This window comes from Microcebus murinus, chromosome 2 (genome assembly GCF_040939455.1).
Source record: "Microcebus murinus isolate Inina chromosome 2, M.murinus_Inina_mat1.0, whole genome shotgun sequence".
In the NCBI taxonomy this organism is placed as follows: domain Eukaryota; kingdom Metazoa; phylum Chordata; class Mammalia; order Primates; family Cheirogaleidae; genus Microcebus; species Microcebus murinus.
The window spans coordinates 105,329,406-105,348,437 of NC_134105.1; the positions used below are offsets into that span (position 1 = coordinate 105,329,406).

At 47.9% G+C, this 19,032-nt stretch overlaps 1 protein-coding gene across 2 annotated transcripts in view; it reads left to right on the plus strand.

Moving 5' to 3' along the window:
* LOC105873096 (SLAM family member 8-like) overlaps positions 1-13,791 on the plus strand; it is a 215,728-nt gene extending 201,937 nt beyond the window's left edge. Inside the window, exons 3-7 of one of the 2 annotated variants that reach the window (XM_012767660.3) lie at positions 8,295-8,687; positions 10,278-10,574; positions 12,145-12,279; positions 12,478-12,554; positions 12,856-13,791. In XM_012767660.3, coding sequence (XP_012623114.2) covers positions 8,295-8,687; positions 10,278-10,574; positions 12,145-12,279; positions 12,478-12,554; positions 12,856-12,948 — 995 coding nt within the window. In that variant the 3' untranslated portion in view covers positions 12,949-13,791. Of the gene's footprint in view, positions 1-8,294; positions 8,688-10,277; positions 10,575-12,144; positions 12,284-12,477; positions 12,555-12,855 lie in introns of both variants that reach the window. The other variant, XM_012767661.3, reaches the window with a different exon arrangement.
* Positions 13,792-19,032: the final 5,241 nt, after the last annotated feature.

Genomic DNA, 19,032 nt, shown 5'->3' on the forward strand with positions numbered 1-19,032 from the left:
TTGTCCTTATCATTCTTAGACCCCTGAACCCTTCCTGGATTTGTGCTTGGAAGGTGAACGTGAAGGGCAGGTCGGGCCTGAGGGTGGCTCAGCACACACTGCACTTTCTTAGAAATGCAGGCAGCGCCAGTGAGGGTGGCCTCCACTGTGGAGACTGGTCAGCCTGACCATGACAGCATTTCCTGAGTGCCCACCCAGTGGCTGCTGGCGGGGAGCTGGAGAAGAAAGGGTCTGCATGTGGCTGCAGGGACATGGGGCCAGTGGAGACAGCACCAAGACACGGAGTTTGGGTGTCACACAGGGGTTGAGAGGGCATTGCTGTTGGTTTGTGAGTGTGGTGATGGGATGTGTGTCAGACAAATGAAAGAAACTTTATGTTGATGACACAGTGTTAAATTTTATGAGATTTAAATGGATTTTTGTATAATAAATGACCACATGCTCCCTGGCTTGTTTTTTCCTCTTCTTCAGGATTAGCAGTTCTGTAGAACAGAGAGTCCCTTGCCTCCCTTCCCTCTTCTTTATCTTCCTTGCAGCTGTGCTCCCCGCCCACCTGCTGGGCGGATCCCCTGGCAGCCTGAGGGCTGAGCCCCCTGTCCCTGGTTCCCTCTTCCAGGAACTGGGGAGTGGGCCAGGCTGGCTTTAACCCTTAGCTAGCCAGAAGCCCTGCTCAGCTAAGCCTCTCAAAGTACTTGCTTCCCCTTCCCAGGAGAGGGAAGTTGAGTTTGAAACTCCAGCAGCTGCTGGGTCCCTGGTGGGATCAGACTACAGGCCAGGGAGGGGCTGAACTGGGGAGGGTGGGAGGGGCTGAGCTGGGGAGGGTGTGGGGGCTGGCAGTGCTCCCAGGCCCCACTGAGCAGGGGAGGCCCTGGGCTGGGAGAGGAAAATGGGCTCCAGGTCTAGCTCTGCCCTGCCTAGGCCAGGAAAGCTCCAGCCCCTGGGCTTCCCCCTCCTCTGTAAAAGGAGGGTCTTGGGCAGGTCATGTCTGAGGGCCCTCCCCACTGTGACATTCTGGAATTCAGTGACTCTGCCCAGACAGGACTCTCCTGTGGCTAAGGGAAGGCCTCTGCTCTGTCTGTGTCTCCCATGCTGTCCTGGCCCATTCCTGTGGCCCAACAGGGACTGAGAGTGGTGAGCCTGTTTAGGTCTTCCTCAGAGACAAGACCCTGGGCAGTCCCCATGGCCACTTCCTCAGCCCTTTGTGGAGGAAGGGGATCCTCCTCTTCCAGCCTTCTCCACCTGACCCTCATGTGTCTCTGCCTCTGCTTCTGAGAGGGGTGTGGGGGCCACTGCCCACAGACCACGTGCTAAAGGACATGGTCACCCTCCCACAGAGTGTGACAATGTGGGTGCAGACCACACTCAGGAAGGCAGCTGCAGCTGGGCTTTTAGAGGCAGCTAGTAAAAGCCTCAGCCAACCCTTTTCAGTTCCTGTCTGTTTAGCAGAAAACACTAGATTTTTTCTCGATGATCCTTCTTACAATGCTGGCAGGGAGAAAGACAAACCCTGTTTTTACCAGAATTGTCTATGAAACTGCCTTAGGAAGGTTTCCCCTTGGAGAATGAAATAGTGTCACAGCAAGTCCAGTTGTCCTGTCTTTCCCCTTGGAAATGACAGCTGTTTTTTTCGGTCCTACATTAAATGGACCACTTACTTTTGGTGTCCATTGTTCTATCAAGAATTGTACTTTGAAACATGTTATTAGCTCTGAATGACATGGCCGATGGAGATGTTAAAGGACACTTGTATTTTGCTCATGAATTAATGAGGGAACCGGTAGGAGGGTACTTTCTTTTGGGATGAGGCCCATTTTGACCTTTCCCTTTAAGTAGCTCCATATCCTGTAGAATAGTTTTCAATATAACATATAATACTTTTATTAGTATATTACAGCACAACCTATAGAGGAAAGGAGAAAATGAACAAGTCAAATAGAGTTAATAATACAAAATTTATTGAGGCCAAGCTTGGGCAAACAAGTGTTCTGTCCTTGCCTTTATCTTTACCACTCTCCCAGCTACACAGATGTCCTTATTTCCTTGGTAACATGGGAGTTGATGACGGCTGTGTGCAGACACAGACAAATGAATTTCCCTTTTTTTTTGAGACAGAGTCTCACTTTGTTGCCCAGGCTAGAGTGAGTGCCATGGCGTCAGCCTAGCTCACAGCAACCTCAAACTCCTGGGCTCCAGTGATCCTTCTGCCTCAGCCTCCCGAGTAGCTGGGACTACAGGCATGCACCACCATGCCTGGCCAATTTTTTCTGTATATATTAGTTGGCCAATTAATTTCTTTCTATTTATAGTAGAGACAGGGTCTCGCTCTTGCTCAGGTTGGTTTTGAACTCCTGAGCTCAAACGATCCGCCCGCCTTGGCCTCCCAGAGTGCTAGGATTACAGGCGTGAGCCACTGCGCCTGGCCTGAATTTCCTTTTAAACTCAGGGCTTTGGTAAAAAGGACCTAGACCTTGATATCCTGCAGCCAACTATGGAATTGAACCCACAGATATTTCACTCCCTGGAGCCCCTCCTGTTCCCAGGAGGGGACCCCTGAGAGGGACAGCTGCGGGGAAGGAAAGGGCACCGGCCTGGGAACTGGGAACGTCTGGTTCTGCCGCAGGTGTGCTTGGGCACACGACGTTCATCATGATAATGAGAGCAGCTAGTATTAATAGAACGCTTATTGGATCATTTGCTGAAAACTTTTCTCTATTCAGGTCCAAAGAATAGTCCAATGAGGTATGTACTGCTATTATTTCCATTTACCAGATGAGAAAGTCAAAACCAGAGAACTTAAATAATTGCTCAAGTTCACATGGCCAGAAAGTGAAGCCCCTGGATTTAAATGTCACTGGCTGTAAAGTTCAATCTTTTGGCCACTCTGTCATACTATCCAACTATGTCATCTAGCTGACTGCAAAGTAAATTTGGGTGGATCTACGAGTAAACATGAAAATTAAAATCATAAATGTACTTGAAAACAAGACAGAACTAAAAATCTACCTTTGAAATGGGAGCTATGGTTTTAAGCAAGATATGAAATTAAGAAGTTGTAAAAATTTAATATATCTGACTTCAAGAAAGTACCATTTTGGCAAGGCCAATAGTCCCTAGGTGAAGGTCAAACAAAACTATAAAACAATTATATCATGTATGTTAGAGAAAAGGCTAATTTTATAGCATATATCTAACTCATAGAAACTAATGGAAACAATGAGAAAGGACATTAGGAGACAGTTGATAGGGCAATAAATGACTTAATATGAAATGATGATATTGATGAATTTCATGTATAGAGGAAATGTCCATTGAAATGACAGTGAGATATAATTTTTTCTTATTGAATTTGACAAGGGACAAAACGTTTGACCATTATGTATTGGTGAGCAACCTAAGCATTAGTGGTAGGAGTATAGAAAGAATCACTCTTTGGGGATACTTAATAATATTGGTCAAAAGTTCAGATGTATGTGCCTTTGACCCACGAGAGTCACCCTGATGATTTTCCTAATTCATACACATCGTGTGTGAGAGGCTGAGATACTGGGATGTGCAGTGCCACATTGTGGGTGGTGGCGAGCAGGCACTGGGACATCAGAAGCAGCGGGGACGAGAGCCCCACGAGGCACGGGGTGTAGACAGTCCATGTGACATGGCGTGCACAGCGCTGCTACGAGAAAGGCAAGGAGAGGTGGGTGCACAGAGCGTGCTGTGTCTGTGGAGACGCACACTGTGCCTGTGAGTGTGTGGACCGTCTCCGGTGGCTGCCAGGACCCGGATGATGGTGCTGCCTTGGGAGAGGGAACCGGACAGTGGGAGCCAGAGATAGGAGAGACTTCATTTTCAATCTCCTTTGTTGTCTCCTCCATCATAAACCGTGTGAATGTATAATCTGATTAAAATTAAAAAATTAAAAGCCACTTGGTATTACTGAAATGCAATCTCCTGTCCTGAGGACGATTAGACATTTGGTATCGGACGCAGCTGCTGAAATGTAGAGACTGGGAGCAATGATCATGGGGGATGGGCGACTTCTTTTCCCAGGCCCGGAAACAGCAGGAGAAATCCAGGTACAGTAAGTGTGGCAATTCCATAGCAGGTGGGCCCTATTAATAGTAATGATCATAATATCTAAAGGTATATTGTTGAGGGCTTTTAAAAATATATTAAAAAAATATATAAATATAAAAAAATATATATATATATGGCTCTCGTAGGAGCCCTAACAGCACTGGCGGTTATTATCCCCAGTGTCCATATGTGAGAACTCAAGGGCTAGAGATTTTAGGACCCTGGTAGAGATCACTCAGCCAGTAAAGGGTGGATGTGGAACTTGATCCCAGGCCTGTCTCAGTCCCGAGCTGACACCTCATGTGATGTGCTTGCCAAGGGCTCTGCCCTGGTTCCTCAGGAATCATTCATAGTGTCAACATGTAGTTCCTCGCTGCCACCCTTCCTGAGCTTTTGTATTCCTTTCCCAGGACTGTCCTAACAGACATCAATCACAGTGGCTAGAAGAGTGGAAATTGACTGTCACACACTTCTGGAGGCTGAAAGCCTCAAATCAAGGTGTTTGTCAGGGCCAAGCTCCCTTTGAATCCTATAGGGGTGTGTTAGTCAACTTTGAAACCTACATGGCTGTAGCAGTCAGCTCAGTCTACACTAACAAACAAGAGAAATTTGTTTTCTCACAGTTCTGGGGGCTATTGGATCAAGGTTCCAGCCAATTCAATTGCTGGTGGGGCTCTCTGCCTGGTTAGCGGAAGCCTGCCTCCTATCCGTGTCCTCACGTGACCTTTCCTCAGTGCGTGTGCATGGGGAGGGCGGGCTCGCTTGCTCTTTGGTGACTCTTCTTATAAGGACACTAATGCTATTGGATTGGCCCCACCCTTGTGACCTCACGTACCCTCCCTTCATTAGAGGCCGCATCTCCAAGTAAAGCCACGCTGGGTGTTAAAACTGCAACATGTGAATTCGGGGGCAACACAGATATTCAGTCCATAACAGGGGAATCCTTCCTCCCCCTTCCCAGCTTCTGGTGTTTGCTGGCAGTCTGTGCCGTTCCCTGTCTTGCAGCTGCGTCGGTCCATCCTCAACTGCCCGTGCCTCCTCCCTGTGTCCCTTGCCATCGGCTTCCCTCCGTGCATGTCGGCGTCTGCGAATAAGTTTCCCCCTTTCATAAGGACGCCTGTCACATTGGAGGTGGCCGCAGCCTGATGACCTCGCCTTAACTTGACTCTATCTACAAAGACTCTATTTCCAAAGAATGTCACCTTCTGAGGTTCTGGGTTTAGGACTTCAACGTATCTTTTCTGAGGAACACAATTCAATCCATAACAGCCCCCCTTCCTGCAAGAATGTGCCCCCTGACTGGGGAACCCTAGATTTTGGTAAATATGTTTGTAACCTCACCTCACATGCATCATTGGGAGCAGGGATGGAGACTAAATTTGTGTTGGTGTTTTTTCTTCTTTATGAATAAATATTGCTAGATGAATCTTTAAATAAATGAACAAAAAATCATCTTGAAAAAAGTCATAAAAAAATGTCCTCTAGTTATTATGAAAATACAGAGTGAGTGAGTCTCATTTTGGGGGAAGGAAGGAGAAATTAGACCTTTAGTGTTTTTAAGACTGCAAAGTGCCTTTCTGTAGTGAATATAGGTGTGTGGAGTGGTGGTGGTATAGGTGTTAGGGTGCAGTAAGGGAGCTCATTGTGCTGAGGATGGGCAGTCCGAATTTCTTTTTTATTTTATTTTTTTTGAGACAGAGTCTCACTTTGTTGCCCAGGCTAGAGTTGAATGCCGTGGCGTCAGCCTAGCTCACAGCAACCTCAAACTCCTGGGCTCAAACAATCCTACTGCCTCGGCCTCCCGAGTAGCTGGGACTACAGGCATGCGCCACCATGCCCAGCTAATTTTTTCTATATATATTAGGTGGCCAATTAATTTCTTTCTATTTATAGTAGAGACAGGGTCTCGCTGTTGCTCAGCCTGGTTTTGAGCTCCTGACCTGGAGCAATCCGCTCACCTCCGCCTCCCAGAGTGTTAGGATTACAGGCGTGAGCCATGACGTCTGGCCGGCAGCCCGAATTTCTGGTTCTGAGATAGCTGCCCTGGGAAGAGGCCACGTGCATGAGCTGAAAGGGGGTCTCTGCTGCAGTCCCTGCGGCTTCGGCCTCTTCTGGCCTGAGACCACACCAGGCTGGAACCCCTTCTCCCTGCAGCCTCTACTCAGTGGGTGTCACCTGTCCCCATCCCCCAGCCAGCATATCATGCTAGAATGGGTTAGACTGGACTGCTGCCCACTGAGACACTGGGAATCCTGAAACATGATCCCGTGGGAGCACTAAAGCAGGAGCTGCAGCTGGGAGAGGGAGAGCTTCTGTCCCTGTGGCTACTGACTATTGGGCTTTGTGACCTGGCATGTTTAGAGGTGCCTGGCAGTGCAGCCTCATCTAGCTCCCCTCAGTGACGTTCTGTGGGCCGGGAGTCCATGTGCCCTGCGGACAGCGTGGTGCCTGTGGCAGATCTCCTGGACACGGTGTCAGGGGTAGGGCATGTGGGAGGAGGGGCTAGGAGGGGCTGGAGGAGACAGAAGTGGCTGGGGACTGAATACCTGCTGCTTCTCCTGGATGGCCCCGGGCAGGACTGGGTGGAGCCCTGGCCCCCCGACTCACTGATGTGGGTCCTGAAGGCCTGTGGCCTCAGCACTGGGGGTGCCAAGGTTGGGGTCCCATGAGGGAGCTGAGGGGAGGGGTGAAGGCCTGGCTGGGAGGAGGGGCCTGGTGGCCTGAGTCAGTGAATAAGTAGAAGCAATGAGATATCTGGAATACTTCCACATCTGAGCAGTGGCATGAGCCAGTCTCTATTTCCGGTGAGAGCCAGGCGTGGGGCCTGATATGAGGCAGAATTGGGTGATGTGGAGAGAGAACAGGGCGCCTTGCCAGGCGGCGGCAACCCGGGTGGATCCTGAGCTGCTGAGAGGAGGAGACTGTTCTTCCTTCAAGGACAAGTTATCTCCACGGCATGTTGGTCTGTCCATATCAGTTCTGCCTTGGTCCCCAGGCAGGACAGAGGGTCCCCAGGTTCCCTGGAGCTGTGTCTCATGGGCGCACAAGGGTCAGGAGGGGGCGGCACTGGGCAGTTGAGCCCACTGGTCTGGACTCTGCAGAGACAGCGCCTGGGAAGGCTGACCAGGGGCCTCCTGGGGACTGGTTAGGGACGTGGTCTCTTGGTGACAGGGACACAGTATTCACAACACTGCCCACCTGCTCCCCCACATTCTTAATCGCTGGCGGTTAGCAGGCTCTCTGTGACCAGTTCTGTCCAGAAACGATGCAGTGAAAACCCCACGTGGCCCCTTCCCTGTTGTGGGGGCAGAGCAGGGGGTCAGGATGCTGCGGTTCCACGTGGTGCCCCAACTAGGTGGTGGAGGCCACAACTCTGTGGGATGCAACCCCTGTCACTATTTCTTAAGGGACATGTAGGGTGACTAATATACAATCTCCCTTTGTTCTGAGGCCCTGCATTGTGTGCTTGCTGTTACCAACGACTGCCTAGCCTACCCTGACTGCGACACTTCCTAGCAGGAAGACGAAGGCAATCACCCATCACTACTGCTTTAGTTACCTACTGCGTGACCTGCGACCCCAGGACTTAGTGCCCCAAATCAGCACCATGCTCTGTGTCACACTTCTGGTGGTGTGGCTCAGGGTCTTACAGAAGGAAGTCAAAGTATGGTCCCAGGTGGCCCCCAGGCCCCTGCCCCAAGGGCTTCTCCATAGAGCAGCTCACAGCATGGCAGTGAGCTTCCCTAGAGTGAGCAAGGCAGAAGTCACAGTCTTGCATAACTTGGTACCCCTAAGCAACACCCCTCAATTTGCTGTATTCTGTTTCTTTATGCAGGTCACTAGGTGCACCCACACTCCAGGGGAGGGATTACACATTGATGTGCACAGGAGGGAGAGACCTTTGGGAGACACGTTAGAAGCTGCCTCCTACATTTATGCACGTAGCATGTGCGGGAAAATGTACTAGGTTCTTTTGATCTATGATCTCATTTAATTCATACTATCATTGTGGGACAGTAAGGAAACTGACAGGCAGTTTAGCCTGTTCAAGGTAATACTCCACTAGAACCAGACTTGATCCCAGAATTACTTCCAATCCATTGTACTTGGCTGCCTTTCTAGAAAGAAGAATTTTAGATGTATTTAATTAGGAAGAAAAGTTCCGTGGTTCTCTTATTTGTTCTTGATGGGAAAACACTCCCGTTTCCATTTCCGATGTCCAGGTGTCTGCCGTGCTGTGGCTGAGAGTCCTGGGGCACACGGCTCTGCCGTTAAGGACTCCAGAGCCCACATTCCTCTGAAGGGGATCCGAGGAGGTTCTGTCTTGTTTGGTGTGACCCAGAAGACAGGAGCAGTTCTGGAAACTGAGCTGGAGGAGCTCTGCTGGAGCTTTACCCCGGAGTCAGACTACAGAGTCCTGTTTCGAATCCAGAGAGGCGTCCATTCTCCAACCTGGTTCAGCTTCCAGGACAAATTCAGGCAGAGGGTCCAGGTGCCCAACTTGGCCTCCCTGAGGATTTCCAACCTGTGCCTTGAGGACAGTGGGCATTACCGAGCTCAAGCCAGGTTAACGGAAGGAAGAGAAGTTTTGCAGTTTTTCCACCTTACTGTCTATGGTGAGTGACACCCCTCCCTCCAGCCCATGGCTGACCTCCTCCCTTGTCACATTGGCCCCATGTTGCAGGATTCCATTCAGACACAGCCTTCAGACTCTACCGCCTTCCCTACAGTAGGGCAAGTGTGGACACCAGAGATGGAGACCAGAGCTGAGATCGATACCAGGGAGAAAATCACCTTAGTGTTTTGGTTAAGGAAATGGAAATTGGGTGAAATAGCAATTGTTCCAATAACACTAATAATCGTTTTTAGGACTAATGTTAATTAATTTGTGTAAAAGTTTCCCATTGTTTTTGGAACAAATTAGGATGAATTAGAAGCTTAAACAACAAAAATGTACTATGTCAGCATCTGTAGGTGTGAAGTCTGGCACAGGTTGCACTGGGCTAAATCAGGTGTTGGCAGGCTGTGTCCTCTCTGGAGGCTCCAGGGGAGAATCCATGTTCTTGCCTTTGTCACTGGCTAGTGGCTGTTCACCTCCCTTGGCTGTGGCCACCTTCCTCCATCTTCAAAGCCATTAATGGTGGGTGGAGTCCTTTTGACCCCTCTGACCTCCTCTCCCTCCTTCTGTCACTTCTAAGGGTCCTTGTGATTACATTGGGCTCATCCAGATAATCCAGAATAATCTCCCCATTTCATGTTAGCCGATTACCAACCCTGCCACCTAAAGTAACCTATTACCAGTTTGCTAGGACTACAATGTGGAAATCTTTGGGGCCACTACTCTGTCTCCCACAATTGGAAGTCCACGCATATCGAGTCCTCCCTGTCCCCTCTCCTCTCAGCCCCAGCGCCACACTCACTCAACAATCTGCACACCCAGCTCTCAAAGCCTTGACAGGATTAGGAGAATATTCACACAACACTGTTCAGGACAGCTGTTTACCCAAGTCTTTCTTTCACTAAAGTTCCTCTCTGCATAGGGAAGTATCCTGCTATGGAGAGAGCGAGTTTGCAGCGTTAGGTCCCATGTGCTTTCTAAGAGTGACTTACACCCTGACTCTTCTATTCCTGTCCATACCTCATGTTCGGTGGCGCGTTCTAAACACACTCGGAGATGTCATTCCTTGTCGCTGCCACTGCATCTCCCAGAAATGTGTCTACTTTTGGGAGCATGGGGCTGTCTCTGGCCTCCCAGAGCTGGCCTGAAGTCCTGCCCCACAGGGCCGTGTAGTCCCAGGCATCGTCTCAGCTGGAGATGCAGGGGAAGGACCCTGGGCCAGGACAGGCCTTTCTGCCCCAGACTTCCTGGCCTTCCAGGAAAGACCCCAATTTATTCAAAACAATGGGCCTTGAGTAGGTGGAGTCCAGCCTTTGTTTCCTTTGGGAGATTTTCAGACTTGTTCAATCTATTGAAACCTCACAGAGCTGACTCAGGGGTTCCTTTTCTTATTGTCATCCGCTCAGTGCTTAGCTTTAGGCAAACTATGTTTTATCTGTAAAACACAGCCATTTTCCTACGAGGTGAGCAGGCTATACATCTACAGGGTACCGCACCTACATGGCTTCTGTGAGTAAATGATTACAATGTACGGTGTGTAATGTTGTCTACAAATGAGGCTCTTTTCTTTTGTCCCCTCCTGCCCCAGATCCCGTGCCCCATCCGCACATCCTGGCTCAGTCACCATCCATCGCAGCAGGCTGGTGCAACGTCACCCTGGAGTGTAGGGCCCCAGGGGCCACAAGGGACCTGAACGTGACCTGGGAGAGCAGGGGCCTCCCCCTGGAGCTGAGGCAGAGAGGGACACCAGGACCAGCCCTTGACTCCTGGACCCTGGCTGCAAGCCTACCCTTGAGTCAGCCCAATGCCAGCTTCACCTGTGTGGTCAGCAATCCCATGGACCAGAAAACTGTCACCAGAGATGTTGGGGACATCTGTGCCCAAGGTGAGTGGGAAGGGGGACCTGGAGTTCAGGCAGCATGGGGGCCTGCGGGTCTGGGCTTTTCTCTCTGCCATGTGTATTCGCATCATTGTCCACCTAGTCACCTACTCAGAAGTCTGGGAGTCCCAGTAACCTCACTTCTGCCTTTGATCATGTCTCCCATCCATGCCCTCCTCTGCCAACCCCCTCCCCATGTCCCTCCTGGTCCAGGCTGCAGCCTTCCTATGGCTCTCCCACCCCATCTTTATTCCACTGGGCATCCAGAGTGAGCTTTTGCAAAAGCAGATTGGATTGTGTCACTGTCTGTGTCATCTTTGGGAACCTGATGACAGCCCCCCCAGTAGGATTTGGACCTTAGATATTCCTCCATCCACATTGCTGGTCTCACATACCTGCTTCACATCAAAGCACTGGCTGTAGTTCCCTGAATGTGTCCTGCCAGTGTAAGATTCTCAGCTTCTGGACATGCTGTGTCCTCTCCCATGAGGCTTCAGAGTCCTATGTGCTTCCCTTCCTGTCTTACTGCTACTGAAGGATTCCCCTGAGGCAGGCAGGCTTCGTGGGGTGAAGACTGGGTAGTGGCGCAGGGCCCCACACTTAGGGTCTTGGTTTAAAATTCTGCTGTTATTCAGTTTGAACAAGGGCTCCCCATGTTCCTTTTGCACAGGGCCTGCAAGTGATGTAGCCTGTACTGCCCTCAGGCACCACCTCCTTAGGGAGCTGTCCGTGGCCTCCCCACACTGAGCAGTGATGATAGATTTGTGTCTTTGTCCCCTCTGTAGATTGGACAACCTTGAGGGCAAGGCCATGTCTTGTTATCCTTTGACTCTCTGTGCCAAGCCAGCTTCTGGCAAAGCTCGCTCACAACCAGTGTTCCCGGAATGAATGAATGACCGGGACCCTGTGTGCAGCCCCATCTTCTCTTCCTCCAGGACCTTTGGGAGGGTCTGGTGTGTCAGTGTCACTTAAACTGCCTGTGACCTTCTCTCCTGACCCCATCCTGAGCCTCAGCTAACACTTAGCATGGCCAAAAGGCCCTCTGGGCACAGACTCCTACCTCCTTCTGACCCTCCTCCCTGCCTGCCCCTGTCCTGCCACAGTGGGGGTGCTGGTGACTCCCAGGGCTGGCGTTTGACACAGCCATTCCCTGAACATGGTGCTCCTCATTCCTGCAGTGACCTCCTCTGAATATCTGGAAAGTCCTAATCCCCTCTCAAGACTCAGTCTACCCACACCTCCTCTGGGAGGCCCTCCCGAAGCCCTAGCACAGGTGTAAACCACTGTTGCAGCAGGGTTCTTTTATGTGCCCATTGATATTTTCTCAGTCTTGCCTCCTGGGTGACGAGCTGCTTATGGGAATGGACATTGTCTTGTTGATCTCAGTATCCCTGGCACAAGCAGCAGCTCAGTGTCTGGTTGAATGAGTGGACCTGCCATAGTCCGCCCTCTTCAGCCTCTTCATCAGACCACTTTGTGCCCCTACACGCATTTCCTCCCTCTGTACCCCTTTGAAATGGGTATCTCAAGTTCTCTCCTGCCTTAATTTTGTTCATTTTTTGTGTGAGGGAAACAGATTCATCTGGACAGGACGTGGCTAGATTGCTACCATTCATCGTAGTGGCTATTGTGGTGTTGATGTTGATCCTGGGAGTTATATCATACCTTTGGAAGACACGTGGGAAGCAGAAGAAGATGGAACCAGGAAGAGGCAGGTTGTACTTCTCCTTCCAGGCCCAGATGCCTCCCCTCCTCCACTATAACTTGGTCCCCTTTCTCCTGAATGTGGCTGCCAGGGAGTCTCCTACAGATGGGATGTTGGGTGTGGCTATGGCTTTGGTGCTCATGGCAGTGGGAGGAATACAGGTCTCCCAGGCACAGATGTAAGGATTGTCTGTGTGTGGCTCAGGTTGCCAATTGCAGGAGGACCAGAATGTTGAGGATGTTGGCATCCACTATGGAGAACTGATACAGCAGGAGTCTCAGGTGGGTAAGAACAAGGTGAGGGCTGGGGCCACTGCCCATCAGGGCACTCCCAGGTCCCTCACTGCCCAGTCCTGGGCTTCCAAACCCAGGAATCTGCTCCTTTGGGCCCTGCTGCCTGTTCATGTATTTCTGGACAATCAACACCATTTACTAACAAAGATTTGTAATTGGTGTTAATGCAATGCTTTGCACTTTGGGGAATTTCATAAACAGAGCATGTCAGTGGGCACTGGTTCTATAGATAACTCTTGGGCCACTTTTTCCCTCAGCTGCTCCAGGACCCCTCTGTCTTGCATTCCAGGGCACTCAAGAAGTACATGGGAAAGAAAAGGTTCCTGTGACTACTGTCTACAGTGAGGTCCGTAACTCAGGCCGGGCCATGAATATCATTTAATGGGAGGAAGCAGGAGAATCGGCACCACCGGGACACGTCTGCTCTGAGCCTGAAGCCTGCAGACACCTGCCTCTGCCAGCTGCAGCTCAGCTCCAGCTGCCTCTGGCCTATGTTAGCCTGACTTTGCGACCATAATCTGTATGGGTATTCATGGCCTGGTTACGTTCTGTGACACCTCCCCAAGCTGTGCCGATACTCAGGATTCTCATCCCTGCTAGGTGAGGGTCCTTCCTCTGTCATTCACAAGAATTCTGACTCTTCTGCTAACCTTCCCAAGGGCTCCCTGTCTGATTGTGCAGGTAGCGAATGCCCACCACTTGTGCTGTGTGGCAAGTGTGTGTAATTCTGAGGATACAAGGCCAGGTGTGGGAGCTGTGTAGATGTGTTTGTTGAGTGTGCCACAGGGGAGGGAGTTAGGACCTGGGTACTGGGTGTTGAGAGAGGGTCAAAGGAGGCAGCAGCAAGGGTGGAAGCCTCCACAGGAAATGCCCTGAGGCTTCCTTTGCAGATCTCACTTAGACCTCCCTGTGTGTGTTGAGCTGTGCTGTGTGTTTGTGTGTGTGTGCATTGGGTTAGTGTCTAGGGCACATTATAGAAGTCAACCAAAGCTGCCTTCCTTTTCACCTGTGCTAAGCTGGACCTACGCCTCAGCATTAGCTTATGGACCCCAAGTTATCTTCCTGTGGATTGGAAAGAGGAATTTGCATTATCTGAAGCCTTACCAGCCTGTGCTTTCATTAGCAACATTCCTCCCAAATACTTTGTTTATATTTCAAGCTGTCTGTGCTGCATTGGTTCCATGATGGGACTTATATTTGAAAATAACAGAAAATTTTGACTTTTTTTGTGGTTTCAAAAAATTGCTTTAAAAATTTGAAAGATAATAACCAGCTAGACCATGTGTTTGAAAAACAAGTATGTACCCTCATGGTAAAAACAAAAGAAATATTGTCAAAGTGAAATGCCAGAGATATCAACTTTCAAACTTAGTACTTAAGGAAATGAAACGTTTCATACTTAATAACCCAATACTAGCATACTGAATTCAATAGCACATTGAGAGAAACCTTCCCCCAGATCAGGTATAATTTATTCCTCAGCTAGAAGGATGATTCAACATATGGAAATGAATAAATGTGATATAACACATTCATACAGTGAAGGATAAAAATCAATTATATGATCCATACTGGTAGTTATGGTGGCTGAGAAAGGCATCCATGCTCATGTCCTCCACAAAGAAGGACCAAAACAGAGAGTAGATAACCACATGTTGAATGGAGTATGTTAAGAGGGAACACTGAGATTCAGCAGGGCAGTGACACAAAATCACTTCCTCAGAGGCATGGAAAGATAGGGCCATGGAGCAGCCGGGCTGGCCAGCATCAGCTTGGAGCAGAGAGGAACTCCCCATTTCACAGAAGAGGTGAGTGAGAGATCTCCCGTGGTCCACATTTGCACAGTGAACCCCTGTAATCTTAGCTATGGGAAAACTCCTGGGCCCATGTGAATCCTGACATTAGTCCAGGGAGCTGTGTGGACTCTGTGTGATGGCATGTTCCAGAGAGGGAGTTTGCGCTGGGTCCCACACAAACCCCTGAAACCCAAGCAGCAGCCTCGCAGTACAATTTTGAGAGCCAAATCCCCAGCAGACTACATCCTACTCTAGGGTCCAAAAGCCACTTTATCCCCATATCTGGAGTCCACTGACATCCTCTCACATCTACCTAGGAGGCTGCAGGAGATCTAAATAGACATTTCTCAAAAGAAGACATACAAATAGCCAATAAAATGGCCAATAAATATATCAAAAATTGCTCAACATCACTAGTGATTTGGGAAATGCAAATCCAAACCACAATGAGGTATCATCCCACACCAGTTAGAATTGCTATTATCAGAAAGACAAAAAACAACAAATGCTGAAGAAGATGGGGAGAAAAGGGAACTGTTATATGTTGTTGTGGGAATGTAAACGAGTAAAGCCAATTTGGAGAACAGTATGGAGATTTCTATTAAACTAAGAATAGAATTATCACATGACCCAGTTACCCACTACTGGGTATTTATCCAATGAAAGGAAATCAGTCAAAGAGATGTTTGTGCTCCAATGTTTATGGAAGCAGCTTCCTTTAAGTAGGGAAGATATGGAATTACGTAAGTGTTCATCAACAGATGAATGGATTAAGAAAATGTAGTATATACATGATGGAATACTATTCAGTGATCAAAAGAATGAAATACTGTCATTTGCAGCAACATGACTGGAACTGGAGTCATTATGTGATGTCAACTATATGAAGTACAGAAAGACAATTACCAAGTGTAGTCACTCATATGTGGGAGCAACAAAGGTATGGTTGACCTCATGGAGATAGAGAGTAGAGTGATGGTTACCAGAGGCTGGGTGTAGGAGGACATCAGGAGAGGTTGGTTAACGGTACAAACATAAGGTTAGATAGAAGGAATGATTTTTAATGTCTTTTTTTTTTTTTTGAGACAGTCTCACTCTGTTGCCTGTGCTAGAGTGCTGTGGCATCAGCCTAGCTCACAGCAACCTCAAACTCGTGGGCTCAAGCAATCCTGCTGCCGCAGCCTCCCCAGTAACTGGGAATACAGGCATGGGCCACTGCACCGGGCTAATTTTTTCTATTTTTAGTTGTTTGGCAAATTTCTTTCTATTTATAGTAGAGATGGGGTCTCACTCTTGCTCAGGCTGGTCTTGAACTCCTGAGCTCAAGCAATCCTCCCACCTCGGCTTCCCAAAGTGTTAGGATTACAGGCGTGAGCCACCACGCCCTACATAGTTCTAATGTTTGATGACACAGTAGGGTGGCTATAGTTAACAATAATTTATTGTATATTTCAAAATAGCTAGAAGACAATATTTGAAATGTTCCAAACACAAGGAAATGTTAAGTGTTTGAGGTGATGTATATCTTAATAATCTTGATTTGATTGTTACACATTGTATGCATGTATCAAAATATCACATGTACCACATAAATTTGTAAAATTATGTATCATTAAAAAGAAAATAAAACCCAAAGGTCATATGATCATCTCAGTAGATGCAGACTAAGCATTTGTCCACATATAACATTTTTTGATGATCAAAACTCTAAAGGGACCACAGTCGGGGTAAGCTTCAACATATGAATTTTGAGAAGTTGCAGAGCAGAACAGGTAAGAGCAAGGTGTCAACAGAGATCAGCCCCTGAGAAGCTTGGAGTCCAGTGAGAAGGGTAGGTCAAGTGGTTTGTTTTTCTCTCCCTCTCATCTCTGGCAGTTGGTAAGTTCTTGAGCTCTTGGAGAGACTTTCTGTGCAAAGGAGCCCAGAAGCTGTTGCCCTCAGTGAGATGAGAGCTTCTTGTGGACAGGGCACCAGGCTCCCAGCCCCCCAGGGATATCTCCTATCTCCACAGACCTCCACTTAACATTTATTTGTGTTTGGAACATTTCAAATATTGTCTTCTAGCTATTTTGAAATATACAATAAATTATTGTTAACTATAGCCACCCTACTGTGTTATCAAACATTAGAACTATGTGGGGAGCAGTGGCTCACGCCTGTAATCCTAGCACTTTGGGAAGCCGAGGTGGGAGGATTGGTTGAGCTCAGGAGTTCAAGACCTGAGCTGGGATGGTTGGCATCATATTGTTTCACTACTCACCATGGCCTTTTTTTCCCCATGGGACTTCAACTCTTCAGGTTCTGTTTTGCTCATTCTCACAGAGACATTTCCCAGCCCGAGCCCAGACTTCATGAGCCACAGGGGTCCAGTGGGGCCTGGTAATCTGCATGACTCCAGTGCCTGAACATTCCTGGCAGGCAGCCTTTTGGAGAAAGGGGCAGACACGATCAGAGTGCTAGCTTTCCTCCATCCAGATTCCTTTTGTCCCCTTCTGTTCCCCCACCTACACTTGTTAAGAGAATTGAGCCACCACACTGAGGATTCCACAGACAGTAGGGCTCAGACCTTTCCTCTTGGGGTCTTGCAGCAGACAGATGGATGCTTAGACTGTGAGCTCCCTACCTGCTGGCCCTCCCTTGTGTTGCTTGCCCAGAGACTCCATCAGAGCAGGGCATGCCCCAAGGCAGAGTCACAACAAACTTGCTTGTGAACCTTGTGGTCTACTCAGAACCACTGTGATTCTCATTGGCATGGTCATGGATTGATTTGATTATTTAGGTGATGTATATTCCAAATCAAGATTATTAGGCTATACATCACCTCAAACACTTAACCTAGTTACCATACCCCCAGGTCTTCATCGCGTTGCTCCAGAGCACAAAGGGGAGATTTGTGAATTATCTCAGGAATTAAGGGTGCCTGCATGGGCAGATTTTGGGGGAGAATATAGTGTGAGTCCTAGCTGTAGTGTGCTTGCAGGGTATCCCTCACCCCACAGGAGGGCCATGCTACAGCTCAGGCTGGGATCCAGGGCAGGGAACCTCCTGACATGCATTTAAGTCCTGGGGAACCTCTGCTGGCTTGAGCTCCTGCCTGCTGGCAGATGCTGGGGGGAAACTGTGAAACAGGAGGGTAGAGAGGAGCGAAGCTTGCAACAGACTGTCAGATTGTGAATCTCACATGCCTCTGCCTCCACAAGCAGACTTTCTGCCTGGGTAGGGCCACATGAGCCCCTCCCTGGCAGCTTTGCCCAGAAGCTGGGAGCAGATTGTTGAACCCTGCTGAAGCAGATATCTTGCCAGCTTTTTTGTGGAGCCTAAAGGCAAGTTTACACAGTCCAGCTCTTCCCAGCTGCACTTCCCACCTGTCTTTGCTGTGGCAGTGAATAAGGACTCACCTGAAGTTGTAGGGCCCCACCTACAACCTGGGCATTTGACTGTGTCTACTGAGGGACTAGAGCCAGTCACGGGATCCAAAAGTGTGGTGGCTTGTTCCTTTTGGCAAGTGCTACTTTCTGACAGGGAGGTCAATTTGCACAACCCTTTACATTATTTACTGAGTGAGTCATACAAGGTTGATTCTTATCCACAAGCACCACCTGCTGTCTCAGAGATTAAACTGGGCATGCCATTATCTAAACAAAAGAAATCACAAAAATAAGAGGAAACAGCTGCTCCAGATAAGAAGGAACTAGTGAAAGAACCCCGGAAGTATGAAGAATAACAATGAATGAACACCATCAAAAGTGAACACTAGCTCTCTAGCAATGGATACCAATGAAAATCAGAATATTGAAATAATAGATAAAGAATTAAAAATATGGATTATAAGTAAGCACAACAAAATACAAGAGAAAATGGAAAAACAACACAAACCATAAAAAAGAATTAAGGAAATGAATGAAAATCCACTAAATAAATTAAATTATTAAAAAAAATCAAATCCACACCATGTGGGGGATAGACATGCTTGAAGCTTTGACTTGGATGGGGTTGGGCAATATACATAACCTAAATATTTGTACTCCTGTGATATGTTGAAATAAAAAAATTAAAAAAAAATGAATTAACCCTAGAACTAGAGAGCAGGTATATTAGAGATGACTAATTATACAATTTTTTTTTTGTCAAGGAAAATTTAAGTAATAATCTTGTAGTTTACATAATATAATTTAATACAGAAATAATGTGAGTTTTACATTACTTGTCATTAATAAAGCATTTTAATTAAATTAAGAAAAAAATCAAGTAGAACTTCTGGAAATGAAAAATGTATTTAAGAAAATAAAAAGCATGGTGGAAAGTCTTAAGAATATACTATACCAGGCAGATGAAACAATGTCAGAGCTTGAAGACAACATCTTGAATTAAGTCAGTCAACAATAAAGAATAGAGAATTAAGAGGAATGAACTAAGCCTAAAAGAAATAGGGAATCATGTAAAGCAGCCAAACTTAGGAATTATAGGCATCCCTGAGTGTGAAGAAGAAAACACACAAGGGTTGGAAAACCTATTTGAAGGAATAATTGAGGAAAAGTTCCCTGGTCCTGTTAGATTTTTAGATATCCAGTACAAGAAGCTCAGTGAGCGGGGAGATTCATTGGAAAGAGGCAATCACCACAACACACAGTTATCAGACTGGCAAAAGTTAACACAAAGGAGGAAATTCT